Source organism: Parambassis ranga, chromosome 21 (genome assembly GCF_900634625.1).
Source record: "Parambassis ranga chromosome 21, fParRan2.1, whole genome shotgun sequence".
NCBI lineage: Eukaryota > Metazoa > Chordata > Actinopteri > Ambassidae > Parambassis > Parambassis ranga.
In genome coordinates, this window is record NC_041041.1 from 14264543 (window position 1) to 14280221 (window position 15679).

Genomic DNA, 15679 nt, shown 5'->3' on the forward strand with positions numbered 1-15679 from the left:
AAATAACAGTGTACGACTTTACAGTTTTGATTTACTCTTGTTCTTATAAAACTTCTATCACCTGTGATCTGATTTGGGCAAATAATCTGAAGTCCATACATTTGTGCAGAGGATGCCCTTCATACGTTACAAACTAAGTCACGTGATAATATATTTTTAATATTTAATTATATTATCCGTTTTTAACTGGATCAATATTGCATCCGTGTTTTGTTATAATATCGGTTAATCCTTGTTATAAGATCTGACCAGCAGAGGTCGCAGTTTGATCGTTTCAGCTCCACTTCCTCCACCCCCGCCCTCTTCCTATCAGCTTTACAACCCGTTAGGAGTCTCCGTCAGTCCGTCTTCGATGTTCTCCCAAACGCAGAGCCCGTTTCCCCGGCGAACCGCTTCGGTCTTCTTCGTTTACTCGCTGCAACAGCCCCACGTCGAGCTGATCTGTGAGTATGAAAGATTAGCACAAGGCTAACCCAGCATCAGCGCCGTTAGCTAACGGGAGGTTGGGGGGTGGTGATGGTAAAAATCCTACATATGTAGTAATCTGCCCCCACGTATGAAGTGTTTTATTGTGGACAGTCTCTTTTGTGGGCTCTGACGTCATTACAGCTGTTCATGTGACCTTTTTTTTGGGGGGGGGGGGACATCTGATCGTGTCTCAAGATGGAGAAGAAGCTGCACACACCGTAACACACACGGAGGGTGGAACCAGCAGCAGCAGCGACGTTTATGTCTAAAGTCCCCTGAAAACTGAGCTGTAGTGCTGCTGCTGCATCAGTCTGCTCAGCACAGACAGTAATCTACAGGAAGCTGCAGCAGCTCTGATTTATCTTAATCTTACAAGGAGTGTAAAATATAATGTTAATTTAAATGTATCCTATTTTATCACATAATATTATGTTCTATTTGCAAAACATAAACTCCTGTTAATGTTTTGTCAAAATCCAGATTATCCATTAATCTGACCTGTTACTGCTTCATTTACAGTTTTATTTTTATGGACATTTTACAATCCAGAATTATTGTAAGTGTAACATCAGGCAAAGCTGGACAGTCAGGAGTACCAGGAGTTGGTAGTAATCTGCGCTCAGCTTAGTTTACTGTTCGTTCATGGGGACTATTATAATCTTAACTGTTTTCATTTTACATTTTAATGAGCACATGTGCTCTCTTTGTCCATCCCTCTCTTTGACAGCGATCATGGATGCTGATGAAATGATGTCATCATCGCCACGGTGACAGCAGAGCGTGAAACAGGGCCTGATCATGGGAGACAAAAGGAGGTCACAATGTGCCGAAATCTATCCAAATATGCCCTTATCTTCCTCTTTTTAGCTCTTTCTGGCCTTATATTCCTGCTGCGCAACATCCACACTGTAGAGGTGAGGAGTGGAGTGGGCCGCACATGGGTTTTTTTTCACATACCTCATAGAAATTCCTCTTTATGAAGAGTTCCCTGTTGTTTTTGTAGGTTTTCATAACAATTGCTGTACTTTCTCCTCCTTCTCTTTAAATAAACATTGTGCCAACTTACTACTTTCTTTCTTTCTTTCTCAGAATTGGAACTGCCACACTGTTTCAACCCTCTACCAGCTGCAGAGCAGGATCCAGTCCTCCTTAGTCCCACTGAATCTCCCTACTTTTCATCACAACCGCACATTCTGTGCCCATCTGGGCCAGAAACCCTCACCTGAGGAGGAACTGGAAGAGCGCTACCTCTTGGACTTTATTGCATGGCCTGGCCCTCCACCTCACTCCACACCACCCACCCTGCTTCAGACCAGTGACCCAGTGCACAGCCTGTTCGCCATCCTTCCCACAAAGAAAGGAGGCAGGGAGTGGCACGTGGGCGACCAGCTGGAGGTCCTCATCCAAATGCACGACTTCCATGGTCGTCCCAAGCGATACGGTGGGGATTTTCTTTTGGCCAGACTGCACTCTCCAGAGCTTGGAGCAGGTGTAGCAGGCAGTGTGGTGGACCACAGGAATGGATTTTATTCTGCTCTTTTCCCACTGCTGTGGATGGGGCCTGCACAAGTTGAGGTCAAACTGGTGCACTCCAGTGAGGCCATCGCTGTGCTGCGACGGCTGAGGGAGGAACGGCCTGATCGGGTGTTTTTCAAGAGCCTGTTCCGCCAGGGCTTCATGTCAGAAACCACCGTGTGCAACATGTGCTTGCCGTCCGACCAGCAGCCTCTGTGCAATTACACAGACCTTTACACGGGCGAGCCCTGGTACTGCTACAAGCCCAAGAGGCTCAGCTGTGACACCAGAGTCAACCATGCCAAAGGAGGCTACTTGAAACACCTCATCACCAACAAGGAAGCATTACTCTTTCAGAGGTAACTGAAGAGATTTTTAGTATTTGTTATATTTTCTATATGTATCACAAACAGGTATGATTCACTTGATTGTCTTTTGATTGGCCAAACACTGAATATTTTATTGAAAATAACAGGCTGCATGGACCGCCAGAAGCAGCTGCACCTCAGTTGTAGTGGTTTAGTAGTCCTGCAGTAGTGTAGTAGGTGCACAGGTCTGTTAAAAACTCTTCTGTTTTTCTTTTTGTTTCAGTGGTGTAAACATCAAAGTTCACATACAACCGTCAGGGTCCAACAAAATCACTGTGCTCGCACCAAAAGGTACTGTATACCTGCAGGGGAATCGTACTTTATTTGTCCCTCTGGTGTCATTTTTGAAACATTTCTGACTTGTTTCAGATAAAGTTGAGGAAGAAAGCAGCATGAAGCCAGAGACTTTTGACCTTGCACCGTCTGGATATTACTACGAGGACTCCTGGAGGCCCCTAGGTCAGATAAAAATACGTCGGTTCAATCAGTCATCTGCTGTTGCTCAGTGTTTGAAAAACAAAGTGATCAACATGTACGGGGACTCTACTGTCCGGCAGTGGTTTGAGTACCTCATTGCTTTTGTACCAGGTGAGCAGCTTTGTGTTTCTCTATGATCTTGGTGGAGTTTTACATTTACTCTACCTACTGTAACTTCCTTTTATTGCATCTCACGCAGAATTAAAGGAGTTCAACCTACACAGTCCTAAAAACGTCGGGCCATTCATGGCGGTGGACAGCACCCATAACATTCTGCTGCGGTACCGCTGCCATGGCCCCCCCATTCGCTTCTCCACAGTAACGTCCAGCGAGTTGCGATACATTTCAAATGAGCTGGACGGTCTCGCTGGGGGTCCCAACACTGTAGTGGTCCTCAGCATCTGGGCACATTTTAGCACCTTTCCAGTGGAGGTTTACATACGGCGACTCCGCCACATTCGTCGGGCCGTGGTGAGACTTCTGGACCGAGCACCGGGGACGCTCGTGGTGATCCGGTCAGCTAATCTCCAAGCCCTGGACCAAGAGGTGAGCCTTTACAACAGCGACTGGTACTCACTGCAGATTAATAAGGTTCTAAGAGCCATGTTCAAGGGACTGAACATTCCGGTGGTGGACGCCTGGCAAATGAGTCTAGCACACCATCTCCCTCATGACCTCCATCCTCCTCCAGTCATTGTCAAAAACATGATAGACATGCTTTTGTCCTATGTTTGCCCAGAAAAGAAAAAGAGGCAGAAATAGACGGCTAACGCTTGGAGACTATGAACCAAGTTCTAAACATCACATCTTTGTTTGGCTTCTTTAAAGAAATGATGTGTTTGCCCAGTCAGGTTTTTCATGTGCCCAAAGAAGAACCAGAGCCATAGGGTGATGCCCAATGCCAAAATGACAACAATTGAGCAATAAACTCATTGAAATCTGGACTAGCTGATTGGGGTTTTATTAAAAAAAGACATTGTCTTTGCACTGCACCATAACGTATTTTATTATGGCAATCCCAAAGACCTGAGCATAGTGATTGTTACAGCTCATCTGTTGTGGTTACCAAAGTGTTTTTATGTTTACAGTGTTTTTCTTTGCACACATGTAGGTTTTGCCAAAGCTGAAAACGAGTTCTACTTCAAACATTTGTTCAGACTGTTAAAAATGTGTATTTTTTGTCTTTGTCTTTGGTTATGTAAGGTTCTGTGTTCTATGATCTGTCATTACCCATCTGTGAACACACTGGAATGTAATTTTACAATTACACCCATGGACTGATTTCTATGTGAAGGATGGATTTTCCTTGAAAAGTGATGCTTATGTACACACCACACCAGGATGCTCGCTAATGCTAGCGCACCTGCCGACACAGGAATGTAGCAAAATAATGTGAATTACTTGTTGCTGGCTGAGCTTAGCATGCTTACTTATATCCATTAGCAAAAGCTAATAACTCCACCTAATAAAGATACATGGAATCTAGTTTCTCAGTTACAACACATCTTCTTCTCCTTTCAGCTGTTCCCTTCACACCACCTAACATGTCCCCCCTTAGCACACTCCTCTTTGGCCTTCCTCTTGACCTCCTGCCTGGCAGCTCCATTTCCAACATCATTCTATCAGTATTACCACTAAACATGTACATACTTTTAAAAAAAAAGTACAAGAAAACAGTGAGACAGGTAATGTTTTCTTTCATGAACATGTACAGTCTTATAGTTAGAACCTTTTCAGTTTTTCCATTTTTTTGTTGTGGTTAGATATCATTGATGTCATGTGCATATTCTTACTATCCTTTACAACAAACATGTAGCTCAATAAAATGAGGTGGTGCTGTGGTCATAATTCAAACAGGAGAGCTTAAAATGTTAAAATCATGTAGCCCTGACATGTAATTGATTCTTACGACCGTCCCTCCACATGTTTTATTTGACAGATCGACTCCGAGTGTGTTCATTAAACCTAAACATAATTTTACAATAATAAGTACCTTTACATTTCAAATTTAAACAAGTTTTTATATATAATTTAGATTATAGTTGTTTATATAGCTACCTATCATGGATCAGATACTGTATGCTACATGCTTTATAGAAAGGACGTGCAGATTCTGTGCATTACAGGGTCTGTGTGACAGAGAGAAAATGTGCCTGCTTGTGTGCAAGTCTGTTTGGCCAGAACACCTATCAGAGGCACTTTGACATCATTTATTTTCAGCAGTGTGTGGCTTTACTGCTTGCCAGCTTTGCCAGTGTGTTGTTGGGTGTATTTTGAAAGCCATTGTCATTTGCTTTCTCAGACCCGAGAGGTCCAATGAAGCAATACAGACATTTGGTCCTTATGAGCTGCTGACAGTTCAGTCAAATAAAATGGAAACAACTCATTTTTGTCATTGATTTTTCTTAAAGTAAATGTGGTAAAATCAAGAAAAATAATCTGCCTCTGAGGGCGATAATAAACCCTGTTACTGAAGCAGTTCTGTCTTGTGGGGAGGTGGTGCTTATTATTTTAAAGAAAATGATTGTATAATTACAACAGATTATTGAATGCAGTGTGCTCAGGGAGTACAGAATGACTTAGACCTGCAGGGTGTTCTTCACAGCAAACCTGGAGTAAATGACTGAAAAACTCAAATTCCACATTTAGTTAAGAATTTTATTCAAAAAGCTTCATGTTCCCTTCTGAAAACTCACAAACACTTCTCTCAGTACTAAGCTTTACACAGTGCCATGTTCTCTAGGAGTAAAAGATACAGTCCATCACTAACTTTGGCAAAAACACGACAGGCAAATCTCTGTACAAAACCAAAATGGAAAACACAAAACATCCAGATGGTGACACTTAACCTCTCATTAGGCCTCCCCTCTGAACACATTCAAGAAAAAAAGGAAGTGATTCTTACAGAAGAGCAGAGCCAGGGGAGTGTTTTCAGCTCTGTGTGCAGGCTGAATCATGTGCATATGTTTATGGAGTGTAAAGTCTGAAGAGCTACTACAGGGACAAGCCATGTGGTTTCTGTAAAGACCAGAAGAGCAGCGATGTCTTGAGGGGACACAGAAAGAGTCACAGACTTACTGAGTCCTCTGTTCCTTCATGAGAGACAAGAGAACACATTGTGGCAGTGCAAACCATAGATGTGTTGTTGAACACCCGAGTGCTTCATATTGCGACAATTTAGCTAGAAAATATAATGTAAGGAGTGCAGCTTAGGCAAACATCTGATATGCTCTGTGCAGATATAAACAGATAAAAAAACTGACTGACATATCAACTGATACAGGACATATAGAATTATGCACTGTTTGTTCTGCATTTCATTATAATGACAGAGGCAGACGTTAACTGACCTTACTTAAAGAAACAATAAAAAGGTAAAAGGCGAGAAACAGAGGCATTGTAGAAGTTAAACAATAACACCACTGCAGCATATAACATTTGGAGATAAAAGCCAGATGATCAAACATCCTGGACGTTCATGGCATCCTCTGGCCAGCTGTATGTGTCCAGAGTGAAGGAGTCATAATCAGGACTGTAGATGTGAGACAGCACAAACGCCTCCTTGTCTTTCGGCTCAGGGTACAACGAAGCAACATTGTTTTTGTATGCATAGTTGACAATCTGAAAGAGGAAAGAAAATAAAAATCAGTCACTTTGAGTTGATGTGCACTACCCAGACTATTCATTCAGCTTGCTATGGGCTGTGCTTTGTTTGATCTTGTTAAGTATGTGGTGTTTAAGGTGTCATTTTCTTTAAACTGAAATAGTAACCAAATGGCTTGATGATAAAGTATGGTGTTCTCTAGTGCCCTCTGAAATCCTACTGTAAAACACATAGTACAAGGAAGAAGTATGTGTAGAATTGTATGCTTATGACTCCAGAAGTGATGTTTGGCCTCATATAATAATCATCTACCTTGACTGCAATCTTGAAGGACACCTCTCTGATGGTGCTTAGTGGAGGATAAAGTCTTCCCTCAGCCAGGTGCTCTTCTGTGACCATGTCAGATATTGCCTGTTAGACAAAATCAATAGTTTGAGTGCAGCAGTGATAACGTTAGATAACAGTATGAACAGGAGGGAGATGTTTGCTCAGGAAGTGTCATCCTCATAACTTTATGTGGATGTAAAGATTTTGCAGCATGCCCACATTAGTAAGTGGGGATCGTACCTCTGCTGTGGTGAGGAAGACGTCATCAGATATGTGGCGCACTCCGCAGGCTATTACCCCCAGAGCGACTCCAGGGAAGACGTAAGCATTGTTTCCCTGCCCGGGGTAGAAGGTGCGTCCATCAGCCAATGTAACCTTGTCGAACGGACTTCCACTAGCAAAGACACCCCGGCCCTGAATAAAGTGAGGGAGATAAAAGATGACTAACTTTCAAGCAATATGAAGAATAAAGATTACATTCAGCCTCAGCTTTACAAGGTTGAACATTACCTCTGTCAGCTTGTAGCACTGTTCTGCAGTGCACTCAGCCTTGCTGGTAGGATTACTCAGAGCAAAGATGATTGGCCTCTCATTGAAGGACGCCATATCTTTGATGATCTTCTCGGTAAATGCTCCTCCAATTGCAGCCACCCCTTCACATTCAGGACATATTTCATAGGGAGCATCCATCAATGTTTCAACACCACAGACTTCATCACAATGCTGCCATTTGTAGGATTAATCTGATTAAAATTAAAGGTACAATTTGTAAAGACACGTGTGCTTTCAAGTGGTGGTAATTCTACCATCGCTTGACATTGCTACAGTACAGAAATCCACAAACAGCCAACCTGCTTACATGACAGCAGGGGCAGTGTGAATGGGACACTGAAAGTGGTGTGCATGAAGCAAAAGTAACAAAATGGTCATGCTTGCTAAAAACACACATCGGTGGTAAACCCCAGAGTTTCAGCCAATGATAGGTTTACCATTGCATTCAAAGACTGCCTGTCCATCGATATGATTGACATGGGGTTAGAATAACAAGCTGTATAGAAAAAAAATAGATCTCTTGGCAGCCCTACCTATCATGTTGGACTGAGGGGAAACCAGTGATGTTATGTGATGTTATAGGCTGTTGCTAGCTGATACCTTTAAAAGGTATCTACAATAACAATACAAAGATGTCATAGCGGTTACCTTTTCTCGGTTACCTTTCTGAATTAATATTTAAATATCCTAAACTAAAACACTTACAAATTGTACCTTTAAAGTCTCAAAATTGTTTTTGACCTGGGTCCATTCTGGGCCCATCTCTGTGTCCAGGTGATTGGACCTAGGTGCAACAGATTAAAACTTGTAATAATCTGCCCGGTCATTAGCATGCAGTGTTTGAATTTTGGAGCCATAGATGCAAACATCCACTTTGTATTGAAACAATGATCCAGACAAATTAACAGTAAAAAGGTGAATTAGTTGATTTGTTTTAAAATGACCAGGTTGTTACACTGGGTAGAGTCACAGGGAAACATTCACCTTTAATAGATTTCTGTGTCTCTGTTATCTGCTCAGGAGTAAATGGATGAAACACGCAATGAAGGTTACAAAGTGTATATATATACTCACAGATATATATATATATATATAACACAGAACAAAACAATGTTAAAGTAGTTTTTAGCTGCAGCTACTAAGGCAGATGTAACCCCCACAGTGACCCTCCCTGTAAGCTCACCTATGATGGCGGTGGGTTTGATGGTGTGCACCACCTCCTCCAGTGTCTTCAGGTGCGGGTGCTCATGAGCAAACTCCATCTTCTCATGGTTCAGGTGGCTTCTCCCCTTAATATGTGTAAAATAACAAACATTTTTTTTGAGTATCACATGAAGCTTTTTGGGTGACATACACAAACAGATGCTGCTTACCTTTACAATAAGGCCCTTCGAGTCCACCATCCATATCTTCTTGGCAGCCTCTTCTCTAGATACTCCCTCTTTGGCCATGGCCATTATAAGGAGGTGGGCAATACCCAGAGCAGCCTGGTGAAATAGGACAATCCTCCATCTGTCACAGGCTGTATCTACTACTACTTTCAGCTACTTTCAGTTTTGTCATCTGAAATGAAGCCCTCTTATCTCTTGGGGATCAAAGAGTATTTTTTTACTTAAAAACTGAATTAAATCTTTGAAAGAAAATCATCACTCACCTCGCCTGCCCCCTGGAAAACAAACGTGTGGTCTAACAGTTTGTTTTTGGTAATCTTCAAAGCAGCTAAGACCCCAGCGACAGCTACAGAGGCCGTGCCTGCAGGAAGACAGAAAGACTTAATAGAGTAATTTCTCTATTGATTCTTTGATAGTTCAGTTAGCTTGTGATTCCTTACGGTGAAACAATGTCTACTTCTTAGATCATGTGTACTAGTCATAGTCCAACATATCGTTTGAAGAAGAGTTGGGACTGTTGGTGTTTTTTTTTTGTGAAGTTTGTTTTGAAAGTTATTTCAGCATAAGAATAATATTTTTAACAAAGCTTCTATCAGGTCTACTGTGGGCATGTGAGTACAACAGCACCTTGGATGTCATCGTTAAAGGTGCAGTATCGATTCCTGTATTTGTTGAGGATGCGAAAGGCATTACTGTTGGCAAAATCCTCAAACTGTATCAAGCAGTTCATCCCATACCTGTTGAAGATCAGAGCAATCAGTGAGCCATCAGGACAATGTGCTCATTCCTCTGTCGCTTGTGTTTTATACTCACTTGTCTGTCACAGCCTGCATGAACTCATCAATCAGCTCGTCGTACTCCTTTCCTCTGATTCTTTTATGCTTCAGTCCGATGTACAAAGGGTCATTAAGCAGCGTCTGCACAAAAATACGTGACTGCAGTTGTCTTTTTGATTATAGGACTGATGAATCAGTCAATAATTACCAACTGCCATCAGTAATTCTCTGATATGTAATCTATAAAGACATATGTGAGGGAGATACAAAGTGCTGTGCCACCTCATAAAAAAAACGACTCCTGAGTTCATGCTGACCTGATTATCAGTGCCAACGTCAAGTAGCACAGGAAGACACTGCTGTGGTGGAACCCCTCCGCAGGCTGTGTAGAGTGCCAGCTTCCCGACAGGAATGCCCATCCCATAGCCTCCCAGGTCGCCCAGGCCGAGGATACGCTCCCCGTCTGTCACCACAATGGCCTTCGTAGACACAAACACACACGGTGTCCACATCATGTGCATCACATTTTAAATCCCTCAGAAAGCTCTATGTTTGAGTGCATGTACCTTTATGTTATCTTCAGGCCAAGAGTTAAGCATGGTGGCGATGTGACCTCGGTCATGGATGGTGATGAAAAGTCCTCTGTAAACAAGCAGTATGAAGACCAGGTTCATACAGCAGATCTAAATGATGCAGCACTTACTTATTCTTTGCTGTTAGTCAATACCAACATGAGATGAATTCCACAGAAATGTTGTTGGTCTCACCGTGGTCTCCTGAAGGCCAGTCCATACTGTTGACAGGCCAAACCAACAGTGGGAGTGTACACAATGGGCATGAATTCCTCTATGTCAGAGGTCAGCACACGGTAGAACAGCTTCTCATTCCTGTCCTGTAAGGTCATCAGCAGGATGTACCTGAGACAGATAGAACCAGCCTCACATTGAGATCTTTATTTGAGAAACCCGGAAGGTCCTCTCTGTTGTAATTATATCTAAATTACTGTTTTCTATGCAGACAGTCAAAAGCACTAAAAAGCTAGATTAGCTGCATGCCATAAGAAACTACAGAAGCTGGTGGAATAACCTGTTTTAATGTGTTGATTCAGCAGCAACTGACAACAAATACCGGTAGCCCTTTTTTAAACTTTTATGACCTATGTAGCTCTCTAAAGACCTATGTTAGCAATGTGAAAACATGTTGTGTAAATGTTAGCCTTAAAGATTAGTGAAAATACACAAGCAATTGTGCTATTTCAGCATTTCTACTGAAAGATGTCACTGTCAGCGACTGCTCTAAAAAGTCTGATCTGTTTAGTCCAAAACACAACCAAAGCACAGACTACCAAAACTACTGAAAGGCCTTCCATGAAAAATGGACACATGGACACATATCCATGGTCCACAGGCTCCACCTACATCATCTCGTCCTTTTAGCCGTGCTGACACCTTCGTTGTAGCAGAGGCATGCCATTACTTCTAATAACTGATTAATACTCCAGACTGAAATATGGTTCTGATCACAGAGCTTCTACTGCAGCCATCGTGATCTTTGCAGGATGAGCTGCAGTAATTTTAATAATACCCTGACATTTCCTTATGTTATCATCAACAGAAAATTGTGTCCTTTAGTTTATAAGAAACTCTCATTTTTACTGCATAAACACCTGAGTGTTAATATAGTTGTTTTAGACATTTCACATGAATGCTAACATCAGCACACACGTTTTTTTTAAACAGTGTAGCACATTAAGTACACTTTAGCTGCCTTATTTAAACTTGATGTTTTGCTACTTTGTCTTAGTGTAAGCGTTGACTATTTATAATGTAAATACAGGCTCAGAGAAAGATGTAGCTACGGATCATACAGGAAAAAGAACCAGTGCTATTGCAGCGATGGTATTACTGTATGGTGGTTTGGTGTACGACTCAGTCAGTCGTCCACAAGGCTTTTAATCATGTAAGGAAAAAAAAGAATGAAGATAATTTGATGCTGGACTGGCAACAGATGTGACATGCTAAAGAAGACTTAACCTTATGAGTGGAACAGCCCTGATAAACAGCGCTTTGACCATCTGCAGCTGTAGCGTCACAGCATTTAGCATCAGTGAGTATTGTGAATGTCTGAATCTGTTCTCTCACTTGTCCAGAGGATTGACGCGTGTTTCATAGCTCTTCATGACGCGCAGCACCTGCACATCCTGGGACAGGAAGCAGGGGGGCAGCAGGCCGTGGATACCCAGCTGTAAGCGCTCTTCCAGGGTGAATGCCATTCCCTGCAGGGTGGCAGAGGGGCAATTATACAACGCTATGAATGGAAAACCAGGGCAGGGTAAAGCCTGAAAACTATCAAACAATCCAGACCACAATGACTCATGTGTTAGTCATCATACACTAAGGTTGGTTATGACTCACACCAGCTTAAATGCAGTGGTCTTTTTGATGACATTTTTGCCTGAGAACAGTGAAAGAGAAACACTAAATAGAGCACAGAAAAGTTGGTAAATCAGAGCAGTAAACAACAGGAGGCCCAAGCTTTTAATGTGGTAGTAAAGCCTTGTACTGTACCCCTCGGCCTTCTGGTTATAGTTACTGTTGCTCCTGCTCCTCTGTCTTGGCAAACCTCCCAAAAGGCAGTCGGAGGGGAGTGTGAGGTTTAATCTATTTATTCTGTCCAATAGTGAGGAAGCCTGAACCCACTCCCCTGTCAGCTCGACTTCTCTTTACTCATTGACTCCTGAACACCAAAGAAAACACTGACCTACATGGGGAACGAACAGATCCTCAGACCAGCGCAGTTCTACAGTGTAGCTCTGTATGCCCGGCTGAATTATTCATGTTGGCAGAGTAGGGTGTGAAATGTGATAGTGGAGATTTACAATTGTTACATCAACAGTTACTGAATGAGTGTTTTGATGTTAGATGCTCGTCAACAACAGAGCAGGTCAATAGAGGTCATTATAAGGAGACACTGATCATACTGTAAATACCAATGCAACTCCAGACTCTCTGAAAATAACCTACAAGTGTTTTCAAGGTGATGTGAATGAAAGAAAGTCACAGATTAGCTAAGCTAAACCTATTAACAGTGGTGGAATGTAACTAAGCATCTTCACTAAGTAACTTCTTTACTGTACTTGAGTATATTTTTACATATTTATACTGTACTTAAGTAAAAAATAATACTGCATACTTTAGACAGTAAAACTATTAAGGTGACACTGTTAAACAGCAGCTGTGATCAATCTGGGCTGCTTAATCAATTCATACTGTATTTCAGGTCAATATGCACAGTGAGGTCAAAGCAAGAATGCACCAGCACCAGAGACCGAAACTAAAAACAATGTAGGTGAGAGTTATAACCTGCACTTACATTAACCTTTATCCAGACCTTATCATGGATTACTGTGTCTGTACTATAGTTTATAGCAGTGAAGCAATTTGGAGTGTTAATTTATATGATCATAAGCTGATATGGAAGAAACGGTTTGCAGAAAGTAAGCTGTCAGTAACGTGGGTCTGGCTGTGACAGCAGCACCTCATCCTGCTACAGTGATAATGAATGCAGCCAGTAGGGCAGCTCAGTGTCAGCTGCACTGCTTTCTACACAAAACCATGGTAGAAATCACACTGAGCACTTTTTTAAACACTTAGATAGCACTGTACTTCCTGAAATTGTTTGCACTGAACTGACCTGTGAGTCAGCATGTATATAACTGCTGACTGAGCATCAGCAAAGGAAAAACTGTGACCGACCTCCTGTTAACCAAAATCAAAGCACTAAACTCAGCTAAAGCCTCAGTATCTGTGCCGTTCATACTCATAATTTGCATATACAGATGGAGAAACATAAAGTATACCTAATTTCCATAAAAACAGTGCAAATGAGAATTCAATGTAATATTGTTAATATTGTTATTTTGTTGTATTAAGGCTCGTGTAATCTGCAGGGAGACCAATTATGGCTCTGTCAGTCTACTATCTCACACAGATACGAGCTGTGGCACTTATGCGGTGCTTATATGGTGTTGTCTGCAAATGTGTTCCACCATCATAGCACTTGATGTGCAGGATGTCATGTTGTCTGTAGACACAGTCAGGTGAGTTCATTATGGAACATTTTTAATACCTCATTGAATCAAATTACACATTTTATATGATTACACTGTGATGTAAGACTGAAGATGCTTACTGATGTTTATATAACGTCTCACTGAGAACACTGAGTGGGTTTTGTTGTAGTCCACAGCACATGACCATCAGACCTATGACATTATCACTTCTGTACATGTGTGTGTCTATGGGTGTGTTGAACATATAATCTGTATATTGGCCATACAGTAATATCTACTTAACATGACAATAAAAATACGACAAAAACAAATGACTTGAAGTGTGGACTGTATGACACATGCATGTTTTTTGCATCATGTTATGTTAAAAAAAATATAAATATTGAAGGATTTACAGTATCTAAGCTGATATTAATGTGTGTTAAAGGCAGTAATCTGCACATGTCTTGGCTCCATTTAAAATGCATACATTGAGCATAATGAGAGCAGAACTTTCAGCCTCCTGCATGCTATGTTGTGTTTTGTTTTCAGGACTCTTGCTGCACTCACCTTGTTGAGGTGTGGATTTCTGGTGATGTCGTATCCCCGCTTCTTGGTGCTGACACTTCCTTTGCGGCTCGTCCCGGAGTGGCAGACCCGCACAGCCTGGAAAGAGGCCCTGTCAGCCGGCAGAACCACTCCGGGATGAGTCGTGGAACCCGCCAGGACCCTCATCCCGCCCGCCGCCGCCGTGCGCCTACAGAGAGAGAGTGCGACTCTTGCTGGGAGGGAGTTCATGCTGCCTGCGGGCATTTAGGGGGGAAAAACACAACAGTCAGTTAATGTGCTACTAGTGCAAGTCACCTTCCAGTAGAGGAAGACTACACACGACCTAGAAATACCAGACATGCAAAGAATAACACAAGTTCAGCAGTCTGTGCTGTAAACATGAGCCAACTGGTTTAATATGACGCACAGGCACTGTTAGCTTTGAGCTGAGTCACACATACAGGGGTAAACAGCAGGTGTTCACAAACTCTTCCGTTCAGAAAAGATGAGGAGACTAAAGAGCATAAATCAACACCAGATCTCCAATGAGATCACCAGCTGCTGTTAGCTTCCCGCAGCTTGTATTAGAAGTATTGTTTATGGAGCAACTGCGCAGCTGCTAACGCTAGCTAGCACACAGCTACCATTTAGGGATAACCTCACCTGAAAACTGCGAGAAAATGCTGTGCACCAGATTTCTATCTTCATATGAGGCACTTCTGTCTTCTTCTCCGCCTGCTGCTGGTATTAACGGTGGCTGTTTTCAGAGGGGTGGACCGAACGCTAACAGCTGATTCAGGCTCCTCTGACATTGGGCAGTTTCACTTCCCCAGTCAGTCATCCTCTCCGAGCTCCGAGCCACCAATCAGAGGAGGCCCCGCCCCTGCTGCTGCTGCCTCACAGAGTAAACACACTGGCTCCATCTTCAGCATCTGCACACCAAACCCGGCATCACACTGTTTCAATAAGATTACACTCACTGTAATGCCTTTATTTAATAGCAACTAGTGTTTACATTAATACGGTTATATGCTTTGTTCTTGTTTCCTTTTACATTCAATTCAATTCAGTTATGTTTATACAGCGCATTTTACAATCAGATGTGCCTCAAAGCACTTTACAGAGACCCAGGGCCTGAACCCCCTTAAGAGCAACATTGGCAAGGGAAAACTCCCTTTTAACAGGAAGTAACCTTCAACAGGATCCAGCTCGTGGTCCGGCTTGCTGATTCCTAGACATGTAAGTTCACTAAAAATCAGTAAAATGTTCAATGAAGTTGATTCTCCTGTTGATCTGACTCCCTGTCAAAAATAAACTGCACTGACCATGGGCCGTTTAAAAAAGGTGGACAACATCACAACCTCTATTTTGCCTGGTTACCATGGTTACATGTGTTCTCATCCATCATGAGATTGGTGGGAAAGGGACTCTAGTTTAGTTGTCCACACTCACACATATACACAGACACACACTGTTCTTGTGATTGTGCAGTAATATAGCAGGCTGACTCTTCCTCTTCTATTCTATTGTGGCCCTGATTTTGTTTGTTGTGCCTGAATGATCCTAGGAGCTATGTTGTTGGGGGCTTAATGCCCCCAACA

The 15679-nt window shown here is 42.3% G+C and overlaps 2 protein-coding genes across 2 annotated transcripts; one reads left to right on the plus strand and one right to left on the minus strand.

Moving 5' to 3' along the window:
• The first annotated feature begins 306 nt into the window (after positions 1 to 306).
• nxpe3 (neurexophilin and PC-esterase domain family, member 3) lies at positions 307 to 5021 on the plus strand. The gene is made up of 6 exons (XM_028394481.1): positions 307 to 443; positions 1196 to 1382; positions 1558 to 2342; positions 2575 to 2642; positions 2721 to 2939; positions 3028 to 5021. Exons 2-6 carry the CDS (start codon positions 1290 to 1292, stop codon positions 3588 to 3590), a joined length of 1728 nt encoding a protein of 575 aa, XP_028250282.1. The 5' UTR covers positions 307 to 443; positions 1196 to 1289; the 3' UTR covers positions 3591 to 5021.
• A 444-nt stretch (positions 5022 to 5465) lies between these two features.
• Positions 5466 to 14918, minus strand: me3 (malic enzyme 3, NADP(+)-dependent, mitochondrial). Its single transcript, XM_028393828.1, has 15 exons — positions 14742 to 14918; positions 14100 to 14332; positions 11620 to 11753; positions 10246 to 10395; positions 10045 to 10120; positions 9796 to 9957; positions 9516 to 9619; positions 9330 to 9439; positions 8966 to 9063; positions 8685 to 8798; positions 8495 to 8600; positions 7270 to 7412; positions 7000 to 7173; positions 6745 to 6843; positions 5466 to 6449 (listed from the first exon to the last, which is right to left on the minus strand). The coding sequence occupies exons 2-15, from the start codon at positions 14325 to 14327 to the stop codon at positions 6288 to 6290; spliced, it is 1860 nt and encodes a 619-aa protein (XP_028249629.1). The 5' UTR covers positions 14328 to 14332; positions 14742 to 14918; the 3' UTR covers positions 5466 to 6287.
• Positions 14919 to 15679: the final 761 nt, after the last annotated feature.